The following is a 14,719-nucleotide window of genomic DNA, read 5'->3' as shown; positions in this document are numbered from 1 at the left end:
CAAGTTTTGAAATTTTACTGTGTTCCAATATCCAAATTAGTTATATGCAGCATAAAACACAGTGGTTCTAGCACTGGACCTTCAGGAATACCACAGTCATCATGCAGCCTGAAAAACAACTACCTATCAAAACTCACTCTTGTCTAATGTTAAACCAACTATTTTTATCCATTGACTCCCACTCCCTAATCAATAGACCTCAATTTTGTTAATAGCCTTTTAACAGTTACTTTGCAAAAACCATATTGACATAATCCATAGCCAGCATTTCTTCAACTTTCTATTACTTAAACAAAACTTCCAACTAAATTCAGTAAGTGTGGTCTGCCTTTTATGAAGCTCATGTGTGTCCTGGGCAGTCAACATTAAAATGATTCTAGAATAAGAAGTAAAAATTTGGTCATAAAAACATATCTCCTCGGCATTTTTTCAGTGATAGTATGCCCTTTTCTCCTAAAGGTTTTCAGTCCTTTGTGGGTTTTACTTTGAAGTTTTAAGCTAGAATACTTCCAGGACCTCATCCAAGTGATCATCCTAATATCAGCTTAGAGTAAAAACAGAAAATACCGGAAAAACCTGGCAGGTCTGCTAGCATCTATGCGGAGAGAAACAGAATTAACGTTTCAAGTCCGATATGACTCTTCTTGAAAACTGGAAGAGTCTGGAAAATCATCTTTTTTATGTTGTTGACAGGGGGAGGTGAAATGAGAGGAACAAATGGTTAGCCTGCCCAGAGCAAAAGGCAAAGGATGTGCTTATGGTGGTAAAGGAGAGATAGAGATAAAAAATAGGTGTGAATCATAGTTGTGAAAAGGACACAATAGGTCCAAGATGGGTTGGGTCAGGACTGAGATAGTCAAGAAAGCTGCTCAAGTGATAATCGAGAAACACTGCACCTGCCTAGTCAATAACTTCCACACCACCAAGAACGTTTGCGAGGAAATTATCATAATTCCCAGCAAGAAACTTTGCATCAAAATTGCAGGTTATGTGACACACTTAATGATTGTATTCAGCGTGGACCCGTCAGAGGCATCACTATCAAACTGCAGAAAGAAAAGCGGGAGAGGAGGGATAACTATGTTCCTGAGATGATTGAAGTGGGCCCAGATACCAAGGAGCTGCTGAAGCTGCTGGACTTTGGCAGCTTGTCTAATCTGAGGTCACACAGTAGGCACGGCCCTCCAAAATCCAAGAATCTAAAGTTACTTGTACAACATGGCTCGAATTAAAAGGCAAAAGCAAAAACAAACAAGGCATAAACATGAGACAGTCGGTGACAGGGTGGCATGTAATCAAAATGGAGGACAGAGTTCTGGAGTTATTGAATTCAATGTTGAGTCCCAGAGGCTGTCATTCCTCCAGCTTGCATTGAGTTTTGTAGGAACTTTGCAACAGACCAAGAACTGAAATATTAGCATGGGCAAAAGGTGGTTTATTGAAATGTACGCAATTGGAAGTTCAGGGTTATTCTTCAGGGCACAGCAGAAGAGTGACTGTTTTTTCTGTTTTTGGTTTCACCAATGTAAAGATGACTACACTGTGAGCAGCCAATACAACAGACATCAGCCTACTCCACAATTTGACAACAGTGCTCCTCTGAAGCAATGAAGCCGAGCCAAGTTTGGCTATTCTCCATTCCCTGAACTGGCATGAGCACAAAGCAGATGTCAATCCCAGGGTTGTCCTAAACTGTATGGTACACAGACTTAAACCAGCATACGTCACCCAACTCCTTTTCTTCAAATTAACTTTGAAATAGATATAAACAGATTATTTCCTGTAAATGATCTGGAGTTGGCAAATATCTATTCATCTAAGGAAATGTTTTCAAACTGTAATCATGCTTCAGATCCTCCAGTACTACCAAATGTGTGCTGTGGGACTACTCCCATGTTTCTGTTTAATTTGCACTAACCTCGTGTTTGTTGTTTCTTGGACAGCCGGAAGCCATCCCCTCTGTGCTAGTGGAAGATGACATGGAGCCAAATGATTCACAACGCCACTGAGACAGTCCATTATTTTCCGACAGGTCTAGCAAGTGAGAGAAAGAATGCATATTTTAAGAACGTAAAAGTATTTCCTACAATCCTCTAGAGTATGTAAAACAACAGAGAACTGCTTTCGTAGCCTCATGAATTATGAACTCGCACTTCTTTTAACAAATGCAAGATAAGGTAATGTGGTTTAGTAGAAATAGTGTACTAAAAGGTAGCGTCTGTGAACTTTATTCAGGCAATAAGATTTCATTGAAGGCCTTTCTATCCTTATTTTTTTCCCCATTCAGAACACATAATTGTTTCTGGACATTTTCCATTCTATCAAAAAACTTCCATTTATTACCAAGAGGCAATTTTTCATCATCAGCAAATGAAGTGAAGAAAGAATTGTAATAATGCACTACCTTGCACAAGCGCACGATGCCACAAAGTGCTTTGCAAAATTTTTTTTTCGACTGTTGTTAAAACAGAGCAATCAACTTTCACGCAGAAAATTCCACAAATAGCAATTAAATGGCATTACCATCACTGAATCCCCCACTATCAACATCATGGGAGCTCTGCTGACCAGAAACTGAACTGAATTAGCCATATAAATACCATATAAATACCATGGCTACAACAGCAAGTCTGAGGCTAGGAATTCTGCGATGACTAACTCACCTTCTATCTTCCCAAAGACTGTCTTCAAATTAAATGTGTCCTGGAATACGCCCTAGTGTATCACTGCACTTCAACAAAACTCAAGAACCTTAACATCATCTGGGATAAAACTGCCCAAATGTTTGGCACTGCATCCAGTATTTTAAACACTCTGTCACCCCATTACCAATACACATTTGATAGATGGATGGATTGCAGCAATTCACGCTCACTCTTCCAACAGCAACTTCCAAACCCATAACCTCTACCACCTGCAAGAAAGGGAGGATATAATGACTAAGTCCCACAGAAGTTAGTGCTGCAGCCAAAGCCTTTTTACAATTTACATCAATGACTTAGATAAGGGGTGCAAAGATATGGAGGCTAAATGTATACATAACAGCAAAAAATGCTACAAAAAGGACAGGAGATTGTAACACATGTAAATAAACTTATCGTTTATCTATATGTGTTACAATCTCCTTCCTTTCTGCCCATGATTAATTGACATAGCACAGAATGAGATACCACTCTGACTCACTTCTTACTTGTGCTTTGTAAATAGATTTAGAGAATTAGGAAGTGAGTTATTTGCTGCAGGGTTCCCTGCTTCTGACCTGTATTTGTAGCCACAGTATTTATATGGCCAGTTCAGTTAAGTTTCTGGTCAATGGCAACACCCAGAATGATGATAAAGGGGGATTTAGCAATGGTAAAGCCAGTTAATGTCAAGGGATGATGATTAGATTCCTTCTTGTTGAAGATGACTTTTTATTCATTCATGGATGTAAGCATCCATGGATGTAGGCATCCATAGATGTTGGCTTTGCTTGGAGATCTGGAATACTAGGTCTATGATATCAATACTGTGCTACCGCTTCCCCTAAATGGTCATAAGCTTGGCACTTTTGTGGTACAAATGTTACTCACCACATGTCAGCCCAAACGTGAACACTGTCCAGATCTTGTTAAATTTAGACATGGTCAGTATCTAAGGAGTTGTGAACAGTGTTGAAAATTATGCAATCATCAGTGAACATCCCGACTTCTGATCTTGTAATGGAGGCATTGATGAAGCAGCAAATGGTTCAGCCCAGGATATTTCGCTGAGGAACTCCTGCAGAAATGTGCTAGAGTGGAGATGACTGATCTCCAATAACCACAACCATCTTCCTTTGTGCGACATAGACACCAACCAGTCTTCTCCCCAATTCTCATTGCTAGGACTCCTTGAACATAGGAACATAGAACTTAGGACCGGGAGTAGGCAATTCAGCCCTTCGAGCCTGCACCGCCATTTAACATGATGGTGGCTGATCTTATCCTAGTCTCAACACCCCTTTCCTGCCTGCTCCCCATAGCCCTTTATTCCGCTTTTCATCAGAAACATCTCTATTTCTTTCTTGAATCTATTGATTGATTCTGCCTCCGCTGCACTCTGTGGCACTGAGTTCCACAGCTTCACAACTCTCAGAGAAGTAGTTTCTCCTCATGTCAGTTTTGAAACTACTTCCTCTCACTCTATATCTATGCTCTCTTGTTTGAGACTGTCCCATAAGGGGGAATATCTATTCAACATCCACCTTATCAATTGCTTTAGTATCTTATATATCTCAATCACATCCCTCTCGATTCTTCTGAACTCCAGCGAGTACAAACCCAAGCTATTCAACTGCTCCCCGGAAGGCAGCCCCTTTATCTCTGGAATCAATCTTATGAACCACCTCTGAACTACCTCCAGTGCCACCACAAAGTTCCTCAACTAAGGAAATCAAAACTAGACAATATACAGATGTGGTTAACAACACTTCTTTACTTTTAAAATCCATTCCTTTTCCAGGATTCCATTTGCTTTTCTTATTATATGATGCACCTCCATACCCACGTCCTGTGGTTCATGCACAAAGACACTGAAATCCCTGCATGGACACACTTTGAATCTGCTTCCTATTTAAATAATAATTTGCCCTTTGTTTTTCCAGCCAAAATGGACAAACCCACACTCATTCACATTAAAGTCCATCTGCCAGATTTTGGTCCATTCTCTTCGCCTCTCAACATCCACCTGCAAATTCTTTATCGCCTCATCATTGGCTACTTTCCCACCTATTTTCGTATCATGAAAACTTTGCTGTGTTACATTTTATCCCTGCTTGCAGATCCTTTATAGAGATTGATACTACATTCAGTTAAATACTGCCTTGAAGTCATTGGTAATAAAGATAAAATCACTTTCACCTCACCTCTGGAATTCAGCTTTTTTATTCATGTTTGAGTCAAAGCTGCAATGAGGTCAGGAGTTGAGTGGCCAAAACCAAACTGAGCATTAGTGAGCAGGCTTTTGTTAAACAAGTATTGCTTGATAGCACCTTTGATGGCATTTTGATTAGTTTAATGACGATTGAGAGTAGACTGACACACTCGTAACTAGCAGGTTAGAGTTGTCCTTTTTGTGTACAGGACATATCTGGGCTATTTTGTACATTTTTGGCTGGATGTCAGTATTGCAGCTGTACAGGAACAACTCTCCCCAACTTGATCCCCTTAACCACGCAGCTTTATTTCCTTCCAAGTGTCAATCCAAATTGCTTTTGAAATCATTGTTTCCACCTAGACAATGTTCATGGGCAGCATGTTTCAGGTCATCACTATTCACTACAAAAGTTCCCCTTCATTTCTTGCACAAAATTGTAAACCTGTCTCTCCTAGCCCATTTATCATCAGCTAAAGGGAGAGATTTACCCTTGTTCACATTAAGTATGTTTGTCATAATCTTGTATAACTCTATCAAATCTTCCACTATTTTCTTTGTTCAACAACGATGAAGGAGAAAGTGAGGACTGCAGATGCTGGAGATGATAGTTAAAAGCGTGCTGTTGGAAAAGCATAGCAGGTCAGGCAGCATCAAAGGAGTAGGAAAATCAACGTTTCGGGCATAAGCCCTTCATCAGGAATGAGGCTTGTGGGCCATGGGTCTGAAAGATAAATGGGAGGGGGTGGGGATGAGGGGCAGGTGACTGAAGTGGTGGAGAATGATGCAATGTATGCGGAGGTTGGTGGGGTGGAAGGTGAGGGCCGGGGAATTCTACCCCTGTTGCGATTGGAGTGGAGGGGTTCAAGGGCAGGAGAGCGCAAAGTGGAGGAGATGCGCTGGAAGGCATCGTTGACCATGTGAGAGGGGAAATTGCCATCTGGGATGTTCTAGGATGGAACTGGTCCTCCTGGGAGCAGATGCAGCAGTAGTGGAGGAATTGGGAATAAGGGATGGTGTTTTTACGGAAGGTAGGATGAGAGGAGGTGTGTAATCCTGGTAGCTGTGGGAGTCAGTGGGTTTGTAGTAAATGTCATTGTTTAATCGGTCGGCGGAGATGGAGATAGAGAGGTCCAGGAAGGGGAGGCAGGTGTCCAAGATGGTCCAGATGAATTTGAAGTCAGAGTGGAAGGTGCTTGTGAAGTTTATGAACTGTTCAACTTCTTCATGGGAATACGAGGTAGCGCCGATACAGTCATCGATGTATCGGAAGAAAAGGTGGGGAACGGTGTCAGTGAAGCTGTGAGATGGATTGTTCCATGTACCCGATGAAGAGGCAGACATAGCTGATTCCCATGCAGCTCCCCGTCTCACTCCACCAAGGTCATGTAGGCCATGGGCCTCCTCCATTGCTAAATCCTTCCCACCTGATACCTGAAGGAAGAATGCGTCATTTTCCATCTTGGGATGCTGCAACCACATGGGATCAATGTGGATTTCACCAGTTTCCTCATTTCCCATCCCCCAACCTAACCCAGTCCCAAGCCTCCAACTTGCCACCACCCCCTTGAGCAGTCCTACCTGTCCATCTTCCTTCCTTCCCATCTATTCACTCCACCCTCTCTTCTGACCTATCATTTTGACCCAGACCTTCATCTATCTATCACATTCCCAGCTGTCTGTCCCCCAGCCCCACACCACTCCCATTTATCTCTCAGCCCCACCCCGGCCCACAAGCCTCATTCCTGATGAAGGGCTTATGCCCAAAATATCAATCCTCCTGCTCCTCGGATGTTGCCAGACCTGCTGTGATTTTTCAGCACCACACTCTCAACAAGGACGATGACACCCAGCTTCTCCAACCTATCACCACCCCTCAATACACAGATTTGATAAGTGTACAGCCTCTCTCAAAAATAAAAACGGGCTGTCTAGCAGCATTGCAACATATGTAAGCAAAATTCACCAGCATGTGAATCGCCATTCTCTTTTCTCTTCTGAGTTCTTCCTAAGCTCCTCCGTGACCACGAGAAAAATGTTCCCCTCTTCTTGTTGCTATTATCATCTTCAAGCTCAATGGGTAGCAATCTGGATGATTTAATCCTTGAACCGGACTGGAACAGCAAAAATAAATACAGATGGATTAAGCTTGCAATTAGAACATTACCTTTAACAACAAAAACAGAAATTGCTGGAAAATCTCAGTAGGTCTGACAGCGTCTATGGAAAGAAATAAGAGTTATTGTTTTGGGTCCAATGACCATTCTTTAGAAGTTTTGAGTTTTATCATGAACATATTCATGTACAGTATGTAAAAAAACTGAAGAAAATACTTAAGCATAGAGAATAGTAAATATACAATTGCCCAAGTGCCCTGTGTTCAGTAAAAAATTAAAATGGTTGCAACTTCATAGCTGTTCTGTAAAAACTGTTGCTACTGTTTGTTCAGTTCCTATCAACATCAACATCATGGGATGTGGTCTTTGCTGGCCAGACCAGCATTTCTTGCTAAATGTTAATTGCCTTGGAGAAGGTGGTGGCAAGCTGCCTTCATGAATTGCTGCAGTCCTTAGGGACATCCACAGTGCTGTTAGGAAAGGAGTTCCAGGAATCTGACTCAGCAACAATAAAGAAACAATGATTATTTCCAAGTCAGGCTTCTGCAAGGCTTGGAGAAGATCTAGCAACTGGTGCTATTCCCATGCATGTGCTGTCCTTGTCCTTCCAATGGTAGAGGTTTGGAAAGGTGTTATCTAAGGAACTTTGCTAAGTTGTTGCAGATGGTGCACACTGCTGACACTTCGCATTTATGGTGGTTAAAGTGAATGGTTGCTGGTGGTAGATGGGAAATCCATAAAGCAGGGTGCTTGTACTGGACTGTGTTAAACTTCTAGAGCTGCACTCATCTAAGCAAGTGGAAAGCAATCCATCACACTCTAGTTTTGACTTGTAGATAGTAACCAACCTTTGAGTTGTCGGGATGTGAGTTACTTGTCACTGAACTCCCAACCTTTGGCCTGCTCTCGAAAATATTGACATTACTGATCCAGTTCAGTTTTTGGTCTGTGGTAATGCTCAAAATATTGACAGTGGAAAATTCAATGATAGTAATACCACTGAATATCAGTAGAGATAGCTAAATTCTCTCTTCAATTGCCTAGCACTTGCCTGCTATAAATATTACTTGCCACACATCTCTTCAAGGTTGAATGCTGCCCAGGTCTTGCCACATACGTACATTGAATGCTTCAGTATCTGACAAATCACAAATGGTGTAAAATTCCTGATGAAGGGCTTTTGCCCGAAACGTCGATTTCGCTGCTCGTTGGATGCTGCCTGAACTGCTGTGCTCTTCCAGCACCACTAATCCAGTAAATCACAAATGGTGCTGAACATTGTACAATCTTCAGCAAACATTCCCGCATCTTATGCCTGAAGTAAGGTCACTGATGAGGCACCTGAAAATAGTTGAACTTAGTATCTGAGGAACTCCTATAGTGATGTCTTGTTTAAGATGATTGACCTTCAATCATAGCCACCTTTCTTTGTGCCAGGATTCCAACAGGTGGAAAGTTTCCTACTCTATTCCATTGACCCCAGTTTTGCTGGAGCTTCTTAATGTCATAGTCAGTCAAATTATGCCATGGTGTAAAGAACCAGCTCAGGTTCTATACTGTCTTCCATGTTTGAACTAGAAGCCAAGTTGCACTGGCTGAATCCAAACTGAGGTGTCAGAGAACAGGTTACTGCTTATTACGTGTTGCTTAATAGCACACCAAATGAAACTTTTCATTACCTTCCTGGTGGTTGAGAGTAGACTGATTGGGTTGTAATAGTTGGGTTAGTGTCGTCCTGCTTTTTATGGAGGAGACATACTTGAACAGTTGCACATATTGTCAGACACATGGCTGTGTTGTAGTGTCCTGAAACAACATGGTTGGTGATATGACTAGTTTGAGAGCACAAGTCCACACAAGTTCTATTGCAGAAGTGTTGTCAGGACTCTTACTTTTGCAGTGTCAGCTTCAATTAAACCTCGCCTAAGTCTTTGTGGAGTCAGGACAATTCCAGAGCCATTTAAATCTGGCAGGTGAACTTAGTTCTGGGATTCCTGCCCCCATTCCCGATGCTGACAATTTTAACCAACAGAGAATAAGGACACATGTTGCGAGTCTGCGCCTGCACACCTTATCTGCTGACTCCAATGAGATGGTCGACATCTCCTAGCTCCTCCCACATATTCATGAAGTCAGGCCAGTTTATCCACATTGTCTTTCAGAGGAATCATGAACCTTTGTCTAGTTTCCTGAATGCAGCCTGTCAAGGTTAAAAGATCTTTTGCATGCCTCCAAACTACTATTGCCACATTTACCCTTCAGACCAACTCTATCAACTTAGACTTCTGCCCCAGCCAACCTCCAGGACCCCTCGCTCTTACATTTACCCCACTCGATTTGAAAACAGAGGGATGAGCAGAGATAACATAAGTAAGAAGAAGCTTGTATGGAGCATTAGCAGTAGCTTTACTTAGCCAGACCAATAGTCTGTTTTATGCTATCAATGGCATGAAATCTTTCTGGTACTTTTAAAGATGGCAAGGAATGAAAGCAATGTCATACAAATTGTGGTAATTTATTAAGATTAGTTTAGATTACTTACAGTGTGGAAACAGGCCCTTCGGCCCAACAAGTCCACACCGACCCACCGAAGCACAACCCACCCATTCCCCTACATTTACCCCTTTACCTAACATTACAGGCAATTTAGCATGGCCAATTCACCTGACCTGCACATCTTTGGACTGTGGGAGGAAACCGGAGCACCCGGAGGAAACCCACGCAGACACGGAGAGAATGTGCAAACTCCACACAGTCAGTCGCCTGAGTCGGGAAAATGAACCCGCGTCTCTGGCGCTGTGAGGCAGCAGTGCTAACCACTGTGCCACCGTGCCGCCTACGAGGTGTGGTGCTAACCACAGGGTTGTACCTCTGAATGCAAGAGATCAGACTAACACACTAGGCAATGTTATTTATATTTGAGGGAAGCTTTCTTTTATATTAAGTAAAAGAAAATTAAAACATAAACTAATCTGTTGAAATGCTTGTGGGCAGTGAATCAGACAAAGGGTATCATGTACTATTTTTGTGAGCTGCTTGTACAGAATCCCTTCACTGCAGAAACAGGCCATTCAGCTGATTGAGTCCACACCGAACCTCCAAAGCGCATCCCATCCAGAACCAGGTCCCCATCCCATCCCATCCCCATAAGCCCACGCTTACCATGGCTAATCCACTTAACCTGCACATTTTTGGATTGTGGGTGGAAACCAGAGCACCCAGCAAAAACCCATGCAGACTCAGGAAGAACATGCAAACTCCACACAGACTGTCACCCATAGCTGGAAAGAACCAGGGTCCCTCGTGCTATAAGGCAGCAGTACTAGCCATTGAGTCACCATTAGGGCCTGTGTTAGGGCAATTAACATAAATCTGCATAGCATCACTGAAACAAATTCCTCCCTCCTAAGGCATTAGCCTATGCATAACATCCTAATATATGCAGTGACACCTCTATAAATATGTTCTATGTTGTTTGAGTTTTACCAACTAACTGGGTGGTGCAGGAAGCAGAAAAGATCATACAATATTTATGTTATTCAGAAGAGATAAACAATGCATAATTTTTGTGTTACATCAGTTTAAAAAGTACATAGCGCTTAAAATATCTTTTTTTAAAATCAATCAGCTGACCTCATCTGCTAGATCAGAACAAAAACAAACTGAAAAGCAGGCATGTTTTGTGACTAAAAAAAGGGAGAGTGGGGGGTGGAGAGGAGGAGGACCTTTATAGAAACGTAAATTATGAAGGGAATAGATAAGTTGGAAGTAGAGAGGATGTTTCCACTGGAGGGTGAAGCTAGGACAAGAGGGCACAGCCTCAAAATTAGGGGGGGGGGGACACAGATTTAGGACTGAATTGAGAAGGAACTTCTTCACCCAGTGGATTGTGAATTTGTGGAATTTCCTGCCCAGTGAAGTGATTGAGGCTTCCTCTGTAAATGTTTTAATAACTAAGATAATTTTTTTTTTGAACAGTAATGGAATTAGGGGTTATGGTGAGAGGTGGATAAATGGAACTGAGGGCATGAAAATATCAGCCATAGTCTTGGTGAATGGCAGAGTAGGCTTGAAGGGCCAGGTGGCCTACTCCTAGTTTTTGTGTTCTTATTATTACCATCATTGAATCACAACTATCCATGGGGCTACCACTGGCCAGAAAATCACTGGACTTGCTATAGTAGCTGTAAGGGCAGATCAGAGGCCTGGAATACTGTGGTCAGTAACTCCCTTCCTGACTCCCCAAAGCTGTTCACCACCTACAAGACTCAAATTAGGAATGTGATGGAATACTCCCCATTGGCCTGGGTGGGTGCAGCTCCAACAACACTCAAGAAGCTTGACATCATCCAGGTTAAAGTAGCCACCTTGATTGGTGCCACATTCACAAGCATTCACTTTCTCCACCACTGATGCTCAATAACAGCAGTGTGTACTACACTGCAAAATTTCACCAAAGGTTCTCAATCAGCACCTTCCAAACCCAGAACTACTTCCATCTAGAAGGATAAGGGTAACAAATACATGGAAACACCACTACTTGCAAGTTCCCCTCCAAGCCACTCACCATCCTGAATTGGAATCATATCATTGTCCTTCCACTGTTGCTGGGTTAAAATCCTGGAACTCTTTTCCTAATGGGTCAACCCACAACACATGGAGTGCAGCAGTTCAAGAAGGCAACTCACTGCCAACTTCTCAAGGGTAGTTAGGGATGGGCAATAAAATGCTGGTCAGCCTATGATGTCCACATCTCACAAGTATTAAAAATTATCTTTGGAAGATGTATTTTGTTTTGATTCATTGTTTTTCAACCCATCTCCCCTCCCTGTTTTTCTCATCTCTGGAGCTTCAGTTCCATTAATGTCCCAAAATACCTCAACCAAGTTCAAGTATGTGTTTGGGAAGTGATTAATGTCAGGTTATGAGTCCAATCCTGTCCTCACTTACATTATCCAGAGTCCTGTGCTATTGTCCATTGCTATTCTTTTCCCTCATCCATCCCATGGTATTCAAATTACGTACAAATTGCAGTCAAATAAAAAATTGGAAGGTTAAATGCCTACTTTATTCGGAGTAGATTGGTCTGAAGTGGTGCTGTGCCTTGATGCAGGACTGCATGGTACCTGACAAGGATCAGGTAAGGAGCGACCTTCTACTTCTGCCAACATGCATTCTTGGTACAGTGTTGATTTCAGAAAGCGAGTGTAGCTGTCAAACTTCATCAAGTTAAAAATCTATATTGGAGGAAAGAAATACTGTAGATTTTTTTTCTGAATGTTATTTTTAAATCAAAAGAAATGAATAATATTACATTATATATATGCTACTTAACAGTAGTTACGTGTGGAAAAACAACTGCAAAACAGATGCATATATTGATATCACTATGTGAAATCACCAACTATGGTGACTGAAAATTTCTTTGCAGGCTAAAATGTTTTCTGCAATTAGGCATTTTTGGCAGTGTCATTCATTCTATCAAATATTTCACTACAATTCAATGGTTTTTAGTTGGGGAATTAGTGGGAAAAAGTTTATCAGCACAATATGTAAATAGACAAACACTACTTAGATTACTATACCTGCAGTTGCTGTTCTTTAAACATATCTGGGTGTGGTGCATTAATGATATCATCGGCCAACTGTGCCTGGCTATCAATATTGACAGGAGTATTTGCCTTGTTGGATAAAAAGTTGTTGTAGATTTCCCGAGCTCTATACAACAGCTGTAAAACAGTGGCATCACAAAGAAGAAGAGGAAGATATAAGTCGTGTTTTACCATGTTCGGGTTAAATGTCAGACAGCTACTGTGATTAACAAATGGATATTTAAGAGAAGAAAGTACACAAACCAAGTGAGGAAGATTATATCACAAACAGGTTACCAGGCAGACAGATTCACTATTTCACAAATAACATAAAATACAAATGTTGCAGATACACACATTTTGTATTCATTTTTAATGGAGTATTTAAAATCTTCCAGTTGTAACCCTATCACTGACTTTCCCTTTTGTTTTTTGTAGTTAATCTGACATTCCTCCTGTCCACTTTTCTGTTTTTCCTGTAAGCCTTGATTCCCTACTGATCCAGAATCTATGTAAGACCATAAAATGCTCCACCTTACTTATTTTATTATTAGATTTTCTATCAATTTGTTAATTTCTAGTCATCACTAATGAGACCCGCATTTTAATTCAAATTTATTAAATTTAGATTCCCTCTGCTGCTGTAGTGGGACTTAAACTCATAGCTCCAAGCAAACGTTCAGGATTACTAACCCAACGATATTACCAGAATGCCACAGGTATCCTTCTGCAAGTCACCTTGACATGAAACTCCACGGATACTGCGCTACTGGACCTACTGAGCATTTCCTAAATGTTTTGTTTCTTCCTGAGATTTTTTTTTGTGCAGCCTCATCACAATACATTTTTTTGCGTTAGTTCAAATTGTGTGTTCAAAACATAGATTTTGAAACAAAATCTAGAAACATTTACTTAGAATAAACATAAATCTGAGCAGAATAAGGTTATTTGTACCACTGGGGTCTGCACAGACTCTTTCAAAGAGCTATCTAGTTGATGTCATTATATTGGTCCTCCATGTCTTTCAATTGTTCTCTTTTTTTTAATACAATTGCCTTTATATGTGAATTTATATATCACTCTGTCAAACATTATGTTCCAGATCTTAACTCCTTGCTGTGTAATACATTTCCTTACATGTCATGTCTAATTCTTTTCCCTTGTCAACCTGAAATGTTACCTCCACAGGTGCTGCTTGGCCTGCTGAGTATTTTCAGCATTTTCAGTTTCCATTTTGGGTTAAGATTTTGTGTTTAGAGAAAACTGATAAAAGGCAAAGTGTTTCCACATAGTTGTAAAGTAGATTACAGATGTACTTGGCAGTATTGCTTTTAAAAATGTGGCATGAGTTCATTAAATCTCAGATCTAGGAATGAGAGGTAGAGAGAAGATCACTGTCCTCTGTCAAAGATTTGAAAGTCTCCATGATGCTCTTCCTCCACACACTTTTTTTCTTCATTGTTTTTCCCCTTCATGGTTCTTGCAACATCATATTATAGATAGCTATAAAGCAGCATTTATACTGGCATACCTAAGTACTCTGAACATTACAAATTTGAAATAAGAACAGTAAGTGCTGGTCATGCACCATCTGTGGAGAGAGAAAGGAATGATAAAGAGCTTTGATTAAATTGTAAAGAGGAGTTACTAACTGCATTGTTGATATTAAGCCAAGAGAAAGCAAAAAAGAAAATATATTTAATTTTGTTCTTTTATGTATGACATCCTTGTGATGGTATTATTAGGTTTTTATGTTCGTTTTGTGCCAACTGTATTCTTATAAAGAAGCAAGACCTAAAGGAGAGGAAGTGCAGGAGCAAGAATAGAGTTATGGGAAAAAAAAACTTAGAAATCTCTTAACTTATTTCTCACCTGCTTCTTGTCATTCTGAGGGATTTGACTGAAGTACTCACAGTTCTGCCAGAATAAAATATTTTCTTCACTGAATTCTTTCTTAAGGAACTCCTGACAACATAAAACAATGAAACAGACTTAATAATAAGCTACTATATAACTGATCCAAGATAGATGCAGTTCTGTTTATCTTACCTAATGTGATATCCAATTCTAAAGAAAGTACAAGTTACATACACATATTAAATGTGTCAGCTTGATTAA

The 14,719-nt window shown here is 40.8% G+C and overlaps 1 protein-coding gene across 3 annotated transcripts in view; it reads right to left on the bottom strand.

Moving 5' to 3' along the window:
• Positions 1-14,719, bottom strand: part of rgs12b (regulator of G protein signaling 12b) — a 275,051-nt gene that overhangs the window by 109,036 nt on the left and 151,296 nt on the right. For all 3 annotated transcript variants that reach the window (XM_072594296.1, XM_072594306.1, XM_072594315.1), the window contains exons 6-10: positions 14,474-14,566; positions 12,596-12,739; positions 12,077-12,247; positions 6,860-7,007; positions 1,919-2,034 (exon numbers count right to left, since the gene is read on the bottom strand). In XM_072594296.1, the coding sequence (XP_072450397.1) occupies positions 1,919-2,034; positions 6,860-7,007; positions 12,077-12,247; positions 12,596-12,739; positions 14,474-14,566 (672 nt within the window). The remainder of the gene's footprint in view (positions 1-1,918; positions 2,035-6,859; positions 7,008-12,076; positions 12,248-12,595; positions 12,740-14,473; positions 14,567-14,719) is intronic.

This window comes from Chiloscyllium punctatum, chromosome 2 (genome assembly GCF_047496795.1).
Source record: "Chiloscyllium punctatum isolate Juve2018m chromosome 2, sChiPun1.3, whole genome shotgun sequence".
Taxonomy (NCBI): Eukaryota; Metazoa; Chordata; class Chondrichthyes; order Orectolobiformes; family Hemiscylliidae; genus Chiloscyllium; species Chiloscyllium punctatum.
This window is presented reverse-complemented; position numbering and strand designations above follow the sequence as displayed.